Source organism: Xenopus tropicalis, chromosome 4, assembly GCF_000004195.4.
Source record: "Xenopus tropicalis strain Nigerian chromosome 4, UCB_Xtro_10.0, whole genome shotgun sequence".
In the NCBI taxonomy this organism is placed as follows: Eukaryota; Metazoa; Chordata; class Amphibia; order Anura; family Pipidae; genus Xenopus; species Xenopus tropicalis.
The window spans coordinates 69,555,077-69,568,355 of record NC_030680.2 but is presented as its reverse complement, the minus strand read 5'-3'; the positions used below and the strand labels follow the sequence as shown (position 1 = coordinate 69,568,355).

At 38.2% G+C, this 13,279-nt stretch overlaps 1 protein-coding gene across 4 annotated transcripts in view; it reads left to right on the top strand.

The window, feature by feature from the left end:
- The window catches only part of dpy19l3 (dpy-19 like C-mannosyltransferase 3), a 36,085-nt gene that overhangs the window by 19,331 nt on the left and 3,475 nt on the right, over positions 1-13,279 (top strand). For all 4 annotated transcript variants that reach the window (XM_031900809.1, XM_031900807.1, XM_031900810.1 and 1 more), the window contains 5 exons: positions 4,726-4,799; positions 8,970-9,128; positions 9,517-9,636; positions 10,583-10,694; positions 12,308-12,364. In XM_031900809.1, the coding sequence (XP_031756669.1) occupies positions 4,726-4,799; positions 8,970-9,128; positions 9,517-9,636; positions 10,583-10,694; positions 12,308-12,364 (522 nt within the window). The remainder of the gene's footprint in view (positions 1-4,725; positions 4,800-8,969; positions 9,129-9,516; positions 9,637-10,582; positions 10,695-12,307; positions 12,365-13,279) is intronic.

The window sequence follows — 13,279 nt, the reverse complement described above, 5'->3', positions numbered from 1 at the left end:
AAACTGGAAATACATGTTCGCAGTACTAGAAAAATCGAAATTGCCCAAAACATACATAACGGGATTACAACAATTATACACAAAACCGACAGCACAAGTAACAATCATGGGAACCCACTCAGACCGAATCGAGATACGCGGGGGAACCCGACAAGGCTGCCCCATGTCTCCACTAATTTTCGCCCTCTCCTTAGAACCATTAGCCCACGCGATCAGGCAAAACCCTAACATAAAAGGATTCCAAGTTGGCCCCACGGAACACAAGATCAGCCTGTTCGCCGATGACATCCTCCTCACACTGTCCTCCCCACAAACCACACTACCAAACCTGATAGCTACCCTGGAAAAATTCCAAAACCTTACGGGATACAAAATAAACCCAACTAAATCGCATGCACTCCCCCTACACATGCCAAATCCTGAACTAAAACTACTACAGCTAAACTTCGACTACAAGTGGGAAAAAGACACAATAACCTACCTAGGAATCAACCTAACCTCCTCCTACCAAACCCTCTATAATGCCAACTACCCCAAACTAATAGAAAAACTCAAAAAAGACCTAATCACCTGGCACTCATACCACCTCTCCTGGTTCGGTAGGATAGCCGCAGTAAAAATGACCCTACTCCCAAGAATACTATACCTATTCAGAACACTCCCAATACAATTTCCAGAACAAACAGCAACTGCTCTCCAAAAATCTATAACAAACTTCGTCTGGGAAGGTAAAAAACCCAGAATCAGAGCACCAATCATGACCAAGCCCAAGTTGTTGGGGGGCCTCGGACTTCCTCACATATACCGCTACTACCTAGCAAGCAGACTAGAGGCCATGATAAACGCCCACACACCCACAAGAGAGCCATGGAAAGCGATAGAAAACCATTTTACCTCATCCCTACAATTAGCACACTTGTTTTGGATACCTAAACTGTCAAGAAAAACTACTACAGAACTACTCCCAACCTCTAAGCATGCATTAGACCTCTGGGACACGATAGCACACAAATCAAAACTAAGCCCCACCAACTCCAAACTTAAAACAATATTTAACAACATAGAATTCATACCTGGCTGCACAGCCACAATTTTCAGATCCTGGATAGCAGCAAATCTGACCATGATAAAAGCCTTCGCACCAGAACAAAAAATCATAACATTTCAAGAATGCACAGACAAATACGAGATTCCAAACACCCAACTTTTCCAATACTTGCAGATCAAACACTTCGTAGAAACAAAAATTAAAACGCAAACAAACCAAACACTCACTTATTTTGAAGACATATGCCACAGACAAACTCAGCCAGGGCACCTAATATCCCTACTATACTACCGACTAGCGGCAGACACAACACCCCTACAACAAACATACATGAAAAAATGGGAAGAAGACCTAGGCTCCACAATACCAGAAGAAACTTGGTCACGCATATGGGACACAGCCAGTAAAACCTCGATCTGTGCAATCTCAAGTGAACGAGCATATAAGATCATTTATAGATGGTACTACACTCCCACTCGCATTAGTAAACTCACAAACAACCCAGAACTATCAATCTGCTTCAGGGGCTGCGGAGAACAAGGATCATTCCTACATACATGGTGGACATGCAAAATAGCCCAAGAATTCTGGCAAAAAGTAGCAACTCTACTCTCCGAGGTCCTCCACATCACTGTTGAACCCACACCACAACTCTTCCTCTTAGGAATACAAACAAGAAACACACAACCCAAACAAACACGCAAACTGACAGCCCACATCCTAACAGCAGCAAGAACACTATTAGCAGCCAATTGGAAGCAACCGAACATACCGGGTACTCCAACACTCATAACCAAAATAAACTGGATCAAAGCTATGGAATCGATCAGGAACAAATTACTGGATAAGAGCTACGAGGGGGAACTGGAGTGGTATCCGTGGGCCCAATACCTGGAGAACCAGCAGACAGATAGCTCGGAATAGTGACCAACCTGAACCGGTAACCTCTATCTTTCCCCTTACCTCTAACCCTACTTTCCCCACCCTCCCATCCCATCCCAACCCCCACACCTCTACCCACCCCACTATACCACTCCCTCTTAACCAATCAACTATAGCCCACTAAAAGTGTAAAATAAGCATGAAACCAAAAAGAAGAATACGCACAAAACCAATAAGTCAGCATATATAAAGCCTTTATTGTAAGCAAGCATATAACGATGTTAGAATACAAAGCAAATATGTTGATTGTACTGTTTTCTTTCATGTGAAAATTAATAAAAATTCTCAAATTAAAAAAAAAAATCATTGAGGGGTGCCTAACATTTTGCCCCAGTGATTTTAACTGAAAGTGCTTATAGGTAAAAGGTGTATATTTAATGCCACCAGCAATGATTGTTTTAACAAGTAACCCAAATCAGGTGTACAAACTAGGCAGAATTGTCATTGGTGGATCATCAAAAACGCCAAGTGCTTTGCTGGCTTTAGTACAATGTAAAAAAAGACTGGATATTGCTAGACTGTAGACTGTATCAGATATTATGTTGGAGTATGCAGGGTGTTGTAGTCCATAAACATTTGTATGGAACAGTGTCGTTATGGCAGGGTTATAACCCTTTAAGTGGTTATAGTTTTTAAGGAAACTCTTACACAGCACTGCCTTAAATATGTTGCAGTACAAAGACAGTGCATTTTTATTACATTCTTGAACAAAATGTATGAATATGTTATATGTTTCTGCAGGTGAACTTTTTTGTTTGTTTGCATGCGTTATGTAGTCACGCTTTAGTTGTATTTTGCTATATAATTGAAAACGTTTGTAATAGTGAGCGCAGCTTTCGCTTTTGCTGTTAGGTTCCCTGTGCTTTTCCTTATTAGGGCAATTGCTTTCCCTAAATGAAAGTGAACTGCAGATTAGCTGGTCTCGCTCTCCATCATTGAGAGATATTAAGTATCAATGTCTTTATTTCAAGGTTTTGTCTTGCATTTTACAATTTGGCCACAAGGTGGCAGTGCACCAAGTTGGTACCAAGTCATAGAAAAGAACATTCAGTTAGTGAGTGCTGGAGCCCTGCTGGGTGCAAAATTGTTCTTCTTCGTAGCTATGCACAAAGCACTAAGCAGCACTGTGAGCAAAGGGGGGTCCTGCAGGGCTGCCCTGCATTTTGCACCAACTGCTGCTCTCTAGCTTGCCTGTTTTTTAATATTTGCACCCTGCCCTGTGCTTTGTAATTTTTGTCTTTTAACGTGAAGGGAGGCTTTGTGGCTCTGTAGTTATCACTACTGCTTTGCATTGCTGGGGTCCTTTGTTAGATTCCAGCCCAGGGCACTATCTGAAAGGAGGCTGTATTTTCTCCTGGTGTCTGTGTGGTTTTCCTCGGGGTGGGAGGGGGGGGTTGACTTCTTTTCTTTTTAGAGTCCAAAAACATCTCTGCATGTTGTAAAACTATATACTGTAAAGATATATTTAAATATACATACATGTATTCAGTTTTCTTGATGAAATCTGATGAAATTTGAGGTGTGTGTGCACCTCAAATTAAAACGATAAATCATGTCAGCAAAGCACGGCATAAATATTGTCATTTACTTTTAACTTGAGCATTAACGGGCAGTGTCATTTGGTCCCCAAAATATTGGTAAATTTACCTATTTTACCAAGATATATTGAAATTGCTTGTCAGTTAGGGCCTTACTGGGCCCTCTACACTTCTGGGCCCCCCTTCACCTACAGGGTCTGTTTCCTTTTAGTTACACCTTTGCTAAAGGGGCAGCACAAGAACATGCCCCTTAGTGCTCCTGCACAGAGCACCTCTGCCCCAGGTCTGGCTGTGTTCTGCACTTTGCACCAGATAAAAACCCTGGCACAAGGTGCTAGTGTCAGCAGGTGCAGGGCAGCTCTGTCCATACCACCTGGCATATGCCACTACTCTCTAACTTGCAAGTCTGAATGAAATGTAATTTGTAGTTGGGAGGACACCTACTTGCCTTACCACCCCTCCTGATCCTCAAGAATACGGTGATACTTGCATTTGGCAGGGTATTTATGGCGTCTGTGTTCAGAAATGTATTCATTTAGGCATGAAGTTGATCATAGTTAGACATTAAGTTTTCATGTAAATGAAACAGACACCTATGTCTGTAGATTATGGTAAATTTGATGTTATTGCATAAGCAGGTTAAACAAAACCACAAAGGACATTTGGCACATTGCACTCCATATGCACACCTAACAGATGCAAGTAAAGAGCCATCTTGTGGCCATATAGGAACATGTGATTTATTTATGTATGGCACCTGTAAAAAGCTCCAGGGAAAAGTTGAAACTTGTTTTTGTTTATTTTTTTGTGGAGCATAGATTCCATAATGAAATGGGTTAACCATAAACAGATATATAATGCATTTATTAGCTGAAATCTATCCTAACCTCTGTCACAATTTGTCTGTATATTGTTTTAAGTGCTGTAGAATTACAAATAGAAAGCTGCCAACAATGTATTTATAAATCTGTAACCTTTTAACCGGGGGGGGGGGGGGGTAAACCTAATTTTAGACTGCTAACTAGGAAAGAGAAACTTCAGTCTCAATGTATTAAAACCTTTGACTTATTTACTATATCACAAATGGTATTTATTATAATCAAGTCACTTTTTTTATTTTTAGTTTGTTTTGTTACAATGTTTTTTTAAAACTTAATAGATCTGCATTGTATTAAATAATTTTATTCTTTTCAACAGAAATTGCTTAACCTGCAGTCAGATGAACATATTTTCAAATTTATACAAGCTAAAATAGGTTTTGGGAAAACAAGGTAAATCTACTGTTAGTGTATACTTTAATTTTACTGTAATTTGCATGTCTATACTGATATGTATGTGTGTGTGTGTGTGTGTGTATATGTGTGTGTGTATATATATATATATATATATATATATATATATATATAATATACAGTGGAGGAAATAATTATTTGACCCCTCACTGATTTTGTAAGTTTGTCCAATGACAAAGAAATGAAAAGTCTCAGAACAGTATCATTTCAATGGTAGGTTTATTTTAACAGTGGCAGATAGCACATCAAAAGGAAAATCGAAAAAATAACTTTAAATAAAAGATAGCAACTGATTTGCATTTCATTGAGTGAAATAAGTTTTTGAACCCCTACCAACCATTAAGAGTTCTGGCTCCCACAGAGTGGTTAGACACTTCTACTCAATTAGTCAACCTCATTAAGGACACCTGTCTTAACTAGTCACCTGTATAAAAGACACCTGTCCACAGAATCAATCAATCAAGCAGACTCCAAACTCTCCAACATGGGAAAGACCAAAGAGCTGTCCAAGGATGTCAGAGACAAAATTGTAGACCTGCACAAGGCTGGAATGGGCTACAAAACCATTAGCAAGAAGCTGGGTGAGAAGGTGACAACTGTTGGTGCGATTGTTCGAAAATGGAAGGAGCACAAAATGACCATCAATCGACCTCGCTCTGGGGCTCCACGCAAGATCTCACCTCGTGGGGTGTCAATGATTCTGAGAAAGGTGAAAAAGCATCCTAGAACTACACGGGAGGAGTTAGTTAATGACCTCAAATTAGCAGGGACCACAGTCACCAAGAAAACCATTGGAAACACATTACACCGCAATGGATTAAAATCCTGCAGGGCTCGCAAGGTCCCCCTGCTCAAGAAGGCACATGTGCAGGCCCGTCTGAAGTTTCCCAATGAACACCTGAATGATTCTGTGAGTGACTGGGAGAAGGTGCTGTGGTCTGATGAGACCAAAATAGAGCTCTTTGGCATTAACTCAACTCGCTGTGTTTGGAGGAAGAAAAATGCTGCCTATGACCCCCAAAACACCGTCCCCACCGTCAAGCATGGGGGTGGAAACATTTTGCTTTGGGGGTGTTTTTCTGCTAAGGGCACAGGACAACTTATTCGCATTAACGGGAAAATGGACGGAGCCATGTATCGTGAAATCCTGAACGACAACCTCCTTCCCTCCAGGGAAACTGAAAATGGGTCGTGGATGGGTGTTCCAGCACGACAATGACCCAAAACATACAGCAAAGGCAACAAAGGAGTGGCTCAAGAAGAAGCACATTAAGGTCATGGAGTGGCCTAGTCAGTCTCCGGACCTTAATCCAATAGAAAACCTATGGAGGGAGCTCAAACTCAGAGTTGCACAGAGACAGCCTCGAAACCTTAGGGATTTAGAGATGATCTGCAAAGAGGAGTGGACCAACATTCCTCCTAAAATGTGCGCAAACTTGGTCATCAATTACAAGAAACGTTTGACCTCTGTGCTTGCAAACAAGGGTTTTTCCACTAAGTATTAAGTCTTTTTTTGTTAGAGGGTTCAAAAACTTATTTCACTCAATGAAATGCAAATCAGTTGCTATCTTTTATTTAAAGTTATTTTTTCGATTTTCCTTTTGATGTGCTATCTGCCACTGTTAAAATAAACCTACCATTGAAATGATACTGTTCTGAGACTTTTCATTTCTTTGTCATTGGACAAACTTACAAAATCAGTGAGGGGGTCAAATAATTATTTCCTCCACTGTATATATATATATATTATATGAGTCCACACGACAGCACCACACTCCAAAGATTGCTAACATGTAGCTGCCCCTGTGCACGGAATACCATATAGATACCAAATCAAACACAACCAGCACCAAGGGTCTTGTGGTTCAAATAAATATTAGTGTATTATAACTGCATGTACAACTGACGTTTTGGCCCCTTTTCCTTGAAAAAGGGACCGAAACGTTGGTTGTACATACAATTATAATACACTAATATTTATTTGAACCACAAGACCCTTGGTGCTGGTTGTGTGTATATATATATATATATATATATATATATATAATATTACTACTTAAGCAGCACTGTACAGCAGAACAATACATTAATAGAACAAACAAGGATCACTGATGATAAATACAAAGAAATAGAAAGTACAGTTACATTAAGGTCAAGTACTAAGAGACAAGAAAATGATGATCCCTGCCTTGTAGAGCTTACAGTCTAAGTGGGTGGGTAGCTTACAGACAGAAATAGAATTATATTAAGTGCTGCAACTTTCAGTGGTTGTCACTGCATTATAATAATAACATAATTGATTAATATTGTACAACTAAAACCCTGCAGTACACTAATGAACCCCAATTAGGCAGAAACTAGTCTGCATTTGAGAATCCAATCAGCCCACTGCTCTGGCTGTGCTTTAAAACCTAGTGGGTGAGGCTCAGTCTCAATGGTATTCCATGTAAATGGAAATTTTTGGAGCAGTCCTGGGCTTCTTTTTCAGAATTCCTTCTGCTCTGCATACAAATGAAGTCATCTATCCACAACCAAAATGCTTTTTTGGTATAGATGTGAATTACATTTCTGGCAGATGTTCTGAAGTAAAGGATGTAGATATCCATAGCCATAGGTCACCCAGAGATAACATTTACTAAATTAGGGTTGATTCACTAAAGTACGATAAAAGGAGCGCTATTTATAGCATGCGTTAAAAATTGTAACGCAATGCTGTTTGCGTTACTTAAGTCACAAAGACTATTTTTGTGCGGTATTTGACGCAACGGGCGCTAATTAACATTTCACGCACAAATTGTCACCACGTGCGAAAAAACACACGCCATATTAGCCATACACGCCATTACTTTTGGAAAACTACTGTTCTGAAAATGACCATTTCCCTGCAAACTGGAGGATGCATCACTCTAGGGCCAACACATACTTGAATAAATCACACTGCAAAGTCCATATTGTGTTGCCAAAAGCTCATGAAATGTACTTTTCTATAATTACCGCCTGCCCCAAGTAGGTGTTAATTTTCGCACAGAATAATGTGATATTTAGCACATCTAAGTGTTTGTGAATCATGCGTTAATATTATTTCTGCGCAAGAATTAACGCATTTGGTTGCGCGCTATTTAACGCACGCGATATGTGACTTAACGCATGGGATAATACTTTTGCGAACCGCACGGTTTTCTTTTTTGCGTCAATTTTAACGCAAAAAAGCATGCGATAACGCTTATCGACCTTTAGTGAATCAACCCTATTGTGTTTACAATGGTATCAATATAGAATTTTCATCAATATGGAAAAAACTGCACAAAAGAGGCACCCAGTGAACTTTGCCCCTCAGGCTTTGCTTCCCAATATTTATTACAATTGTTAATGTTGCTGTAGCTCAGGTTCTTTTCATTGTACTAAGCCTCATGAATCCATGCAAATTTCTTGTATAAGCTTTGACTCAGCGAGCTGTATTTCAGTTGACTAGCTAATCTAGCTCACATATAATGCCAGCTTTTCTAAAGAGGAGACCGCATGGTAAAATTACAGATTAGCTGCGTTCTGTTTTTCTGTAAATGTGCAGCAAAGTACCTGGCCAAAGGCTTTATGCAAGGAGAACCTTATTTATTTGCATTCCTATTATTATGAGCCAGATCTCTTTCACTTTTACCCTCATGGGGAGAGAATTCTTTGCATTCTTAAGGTAGCCATACACGTAGCAATTTTCGATCTACCCACCCTCCACTGATGTTACAATAGAAATTCTACCTCCTTCTGCTGATTCAGCCCTGAACGTAGATTTTGCTCAGGCTCCTTCAATGGCACCCAATCAAAATCTTTGATTGATGAGTCGATCGATATACACAGCCACAGCGATATTGGTTGCTTCGTCGAGCACCATACATGCGCCGAATACAATATCATCGGTGTGTGTATGGCCAGCTTTACTCATAAACAAAATAAAACTGCCACCAAAGGTAATAACATCTGAAAAAAAATCTCTGTTAGACATAGGGAAAGCATGCTTTAGTCTGCATAGTGCTATAGCAAAGTTAGTGCATACAGATTACATAGTGGATCTGTATACTGTCATATGCAGCCTAATGTGCCTGCTAAATTGAAGCCACAGACTAACAGAATTGATTTTATTCTCTGCTCCTGTAGGGACTTTGATGCCAGCCTCTACTTGTGTGAAGAAGCTTTCAGGCAACTTCCATTTGATACATTTGGCAGATTTTCTGATACACTGTTATTTTATCCTTATCTTTGTGTCCTCTTCATCTTAACCATGGCTGCCTTGGCAACTACGTTTAACAATTTCAGGTAGTATGCTGTTTGAATTTAACTCTAAGTAAGTGAGTGAAAATTTCTAATCATGTATGGAAAATCCCTTGCATGTACATAAGTCTTACTGAGTGAAGGCTAAGCCTGATGATTGAGTTCCATATGGACATTCATTTGCTTCATAATTCCCACAAACATCATTTTGGATTTCTCGGTCTTAACCAAGAAGTAAAAGCAGATTCATTTTGAATTTTGTGAATATGTACAACTGAATGGCTCAGACAAATTCATACTTGTTTGCTCTCCTGGAAATTGTGTGTGCACTAATCGTGTATACAAAAACTTTTGCTTTTGGGGTTTTGTTTTAAATAAACTGTTCATGCAAATAATTCCTCTCTCCTGTACTTTCATTTTTGTTCTTTACTAGTTCGTCAAATCCAAATAATATGGAGAAAGAGAAAAAGAAGCCAATTTATGTGAAACCTGATGTGGCCTACAATTTAATGCATACTATTTTATTTGGGTGCTTGGCTCTCAGCACAATGAGGTACAATGTACAATTTTTTCATTTAAAAATTATGTTTAAAAAGGAGATAATATGTCCTTTGTTTTTCATTTTTTTTTGTTTGTTTTTATTAATTAATTGTTTTGTTCTGTATCTTTAAAAAGTATATTTATCCCAAAATACAATATTGATGAAAAGTAAACTTAATTCAAATCAACTTTCCAAGATACATTAATGACACATTTTCTTTCATTAGGAAAAAAAATATTTTGGGCTCTATGTGTTCTTTAAACTGCTGTCTGGCTGTAAGGGTGACTGGCTTACACCCAGGTATCTGGCATTTTAATAGGAAACTCCACACAAAAACTGGTTTTGCACAATAAAAAAAAGTCATTTTATGCAACTTTCCAGCATGCATTAATTAGACATTTTTCACTGGTTTCATAATTATTAGTTAATGTAATTAACTATTAAAAGGAGTGTCTGATAACCAGAACCAAAAGTGCGGAGTATATGAATAGTTGGATAAATATTGCTTGTACTGTACTAGCAATTCCATTTCAAATAACTTTAAGGGTGCTGTCTGAGCCTCAGTGTACTTGAAATGCCAGAGCCTTTTTTGAATAACAGTCTGCTTGAATTTCTTAATAATAATAAATGATGATGATGATGATGATGATGATGATGAAAAAGAGCTACACTTTTGCCTAATATGTCATTTTCATGCTTGTTTAGGCTTTCTGAAATCTCCTTTAAGGTTCAGCATATACAGTCCCTAGGTATCCTGATATAAGGCAATCTAAGCTAAAACACTATTAATGAAAATCAATACACATCTTGCAAAACTGCTTAACATTCACTATAAAATTCACCTGACAGGGTGTTTTGTCCTTATTTAGTTTTGGCAAGAATAGGTTAAACATAAGAATATGATGCTTAAGGCACTTAAGCTAGTGATTTCTAATTAGTTTATATATTGATCTTGCAGAATGAAGTATCTTTGGACATCACATATGTGTGTATTTGCTTCATTTGGACTGTGCAGTATAGAAGTTTGGGGAATGCTTTTGAAATGCTTTCGTCTATATACAGCACAGAGGGTGAGTTTTCTCTACTAGGTTTACATTGTAGAAAACCTTCTTTTCCCTGACACATCAACTGATATCTGCTAAACTACATGCTCATTAAAGGAATCCGAAAGGCAATTTGGCAAGATCTAATGTGTTAAATGGTATCTTTGACACATTAATATTATTTAGCTGATGTAGTTCTCAAACTAAGGGGGCAAATTGTTCCATAGGTACCGCCTAGTAAAACACTACTGGGGGTTTCACATCTATTTTTTTTTTTTTTGCACTGGAACAATATGTTCCAACACAAAAAATTATTGTTTAAATACTTACACCCATAAAAATGATTGATCTGCTATGAATTCCTCAGGATTCCCCAGTTTAAGAAATCAGCTTTCTTGTAAGTGGTTGTGTAAAGGAAGTATGGAGCCCTCAAGGTCTCAGGTAGGCACTATGCAGGCAGAATTCTACATTTCATTCTCATTCTGTATTATTTAATCTGTTCACTAGATGGCAGTAGTGAAGGGTTCCAATTTACAGGGAAAAGTGTACATGTTTTAATTGTCACCACACATTTTTACTTCTTATTTTAAACTAAAAAGCATAATTATTATTTATATTCAAGTCCATGCTGAAATTTAAATGTGGGAAATAAGAGCTTCTAAAAGTAGTAATGTCCCTGTCCATAGCTAACAATCTACCATTAAATCTGCCATTAATAGATTGAATGCACCTAATTTATTCCAAATAACTTCTCTGCCATAATATAGACACAAATTAGCTCAGAACTGGATACATTTTACACTTAAAAATCAGGCTGGCACGCGACTGGGTGTGGCTTAACAATCTTCCAACATACAGTGTGCTTATTATTCCCTGGTGTCTTGCCCATACTGTGCCCTTAGTTGTTACCTAGATTGGCAAGTGGCATAAGAAGGTGAAGTGTAATATGGTAATCAGTGCCGAAGAGTGTAGCTATGTGCAATAGCACTGGCGGCTGAATGTTGATACATGCCTTTAGTACGTGTGACACAGTGAAAGCTAAGTAGCAACAGTAAGATTAGGGCGCAGCGGAGCGAGCCAGAATATTATATATGAAAAAAGAGCATTGCACTTTGCAGGTCTAAATCAAAACATAATTCATTGGTAAGCTCTTGCAAGCAGAGCCCTCTGACCCTTTTGTTGCTCTGTATACCCTTTTTTGTTAAACTTATTAAGTTTAACTTTTTGTTTAAATGTATTGTAAAGCACTATGTAATCTGCTGGCTGGTGAAAGATTAGTGTCCAACGTCTCGGACATGTGCCCTTCTTCAGGGATTATTGATTATGCTTTTATATTAGAAATATATCAATACAATACTTTGTATAAAGGTGAGCATCCCCTTTAAACAGCAACAATAAGGTAGGTTGAATATTCTGATGCTGATCACATTAGTTGTGTAGTTGTAGGGAAGGAGCTGCTCAATACCAGTACTAAGCTAAAGAGTCATTTATAAACAGGTATTTTAGTATATTAAAAGCAAGCTAAATCAGTGATGACTAAAGCCAGGCTTCTGCGTTGCCATGCATTTTTTCATGTTTAAGTGCTAAATGAATGCAAAAGTTTCAAGTAAAGGAGAAAATAAAAAATATTTGTTTTTCAGGCCAACATTATGAGATATTTTGTGTCCATCGCTGTGATAATTTATCTGCTCTTCAAGGTAAGTAATTCCCTTTACTATCTCTTTTGGTGTCAAATTAATAGATTTTAATTGATTGTAAACTCTTTGGAACATGGACTTCTCACCCTCTAATTCATAACAACTATAACCCATTTGCATTTATTTATTATAAAACACTGTGTGTATTTGTGTCTGTAAGTTACCCTCCCATATAGATTGTAAGCTCTACGGGGCAGGGACCTCCATCCTCCTGTGTTTTTGACTCTTATTGCAACTGTATCTTGTATATATTTGTATTTATTGTTGTACTGTATTTATCTATCTATATCTTAATAACCCCTTGTTTGTATTAATGTATTCTATTGTACAGCGCTGCATACATAAGTAGCGCTTTATAAATAAAGATATACATACATACATACATACATTTGCACTGCTATATATATTTTTATAAATAAATTAAGTACAATACAATATTATTTTTATTGAACCACGAGGTGCCTATTCATGAAAAGGGGTACAGTGTCTTTTTAACAAATTCTATAAGCTCCAATAAAAGTCCAAATAATGTCTCCTAAAGACTCCCACTCGAAATGGGCATTGCAAATTTGTTAATTTGCATACATGTGCTGTGTATGTAACAAACATCTCACTGGAAAGTCATTATCTGTTTACTAAAAACCAAGGCTGGAACAGAAGAGGCACATGCGTAGGGTGCAATGCTGGGGGGAATGTAGGCACTGCTACCCGAAGTTCAGGGTCCAGGAGGATGGGCTTCTAGTTACTCCGCCGCCTACTTGTCCTCCCTTTCGTGAGAGCATGCCACATATGGAAGCACGGGGGTGTGGGCACTTCCAGTCTACAGTTTGCCTCGGCCATACCTCTCTCTTATCCCTCACTAGTAAAAATATTGTACATTTGTGCAAATTGCATTGTAAACATTGTCTAATTAGC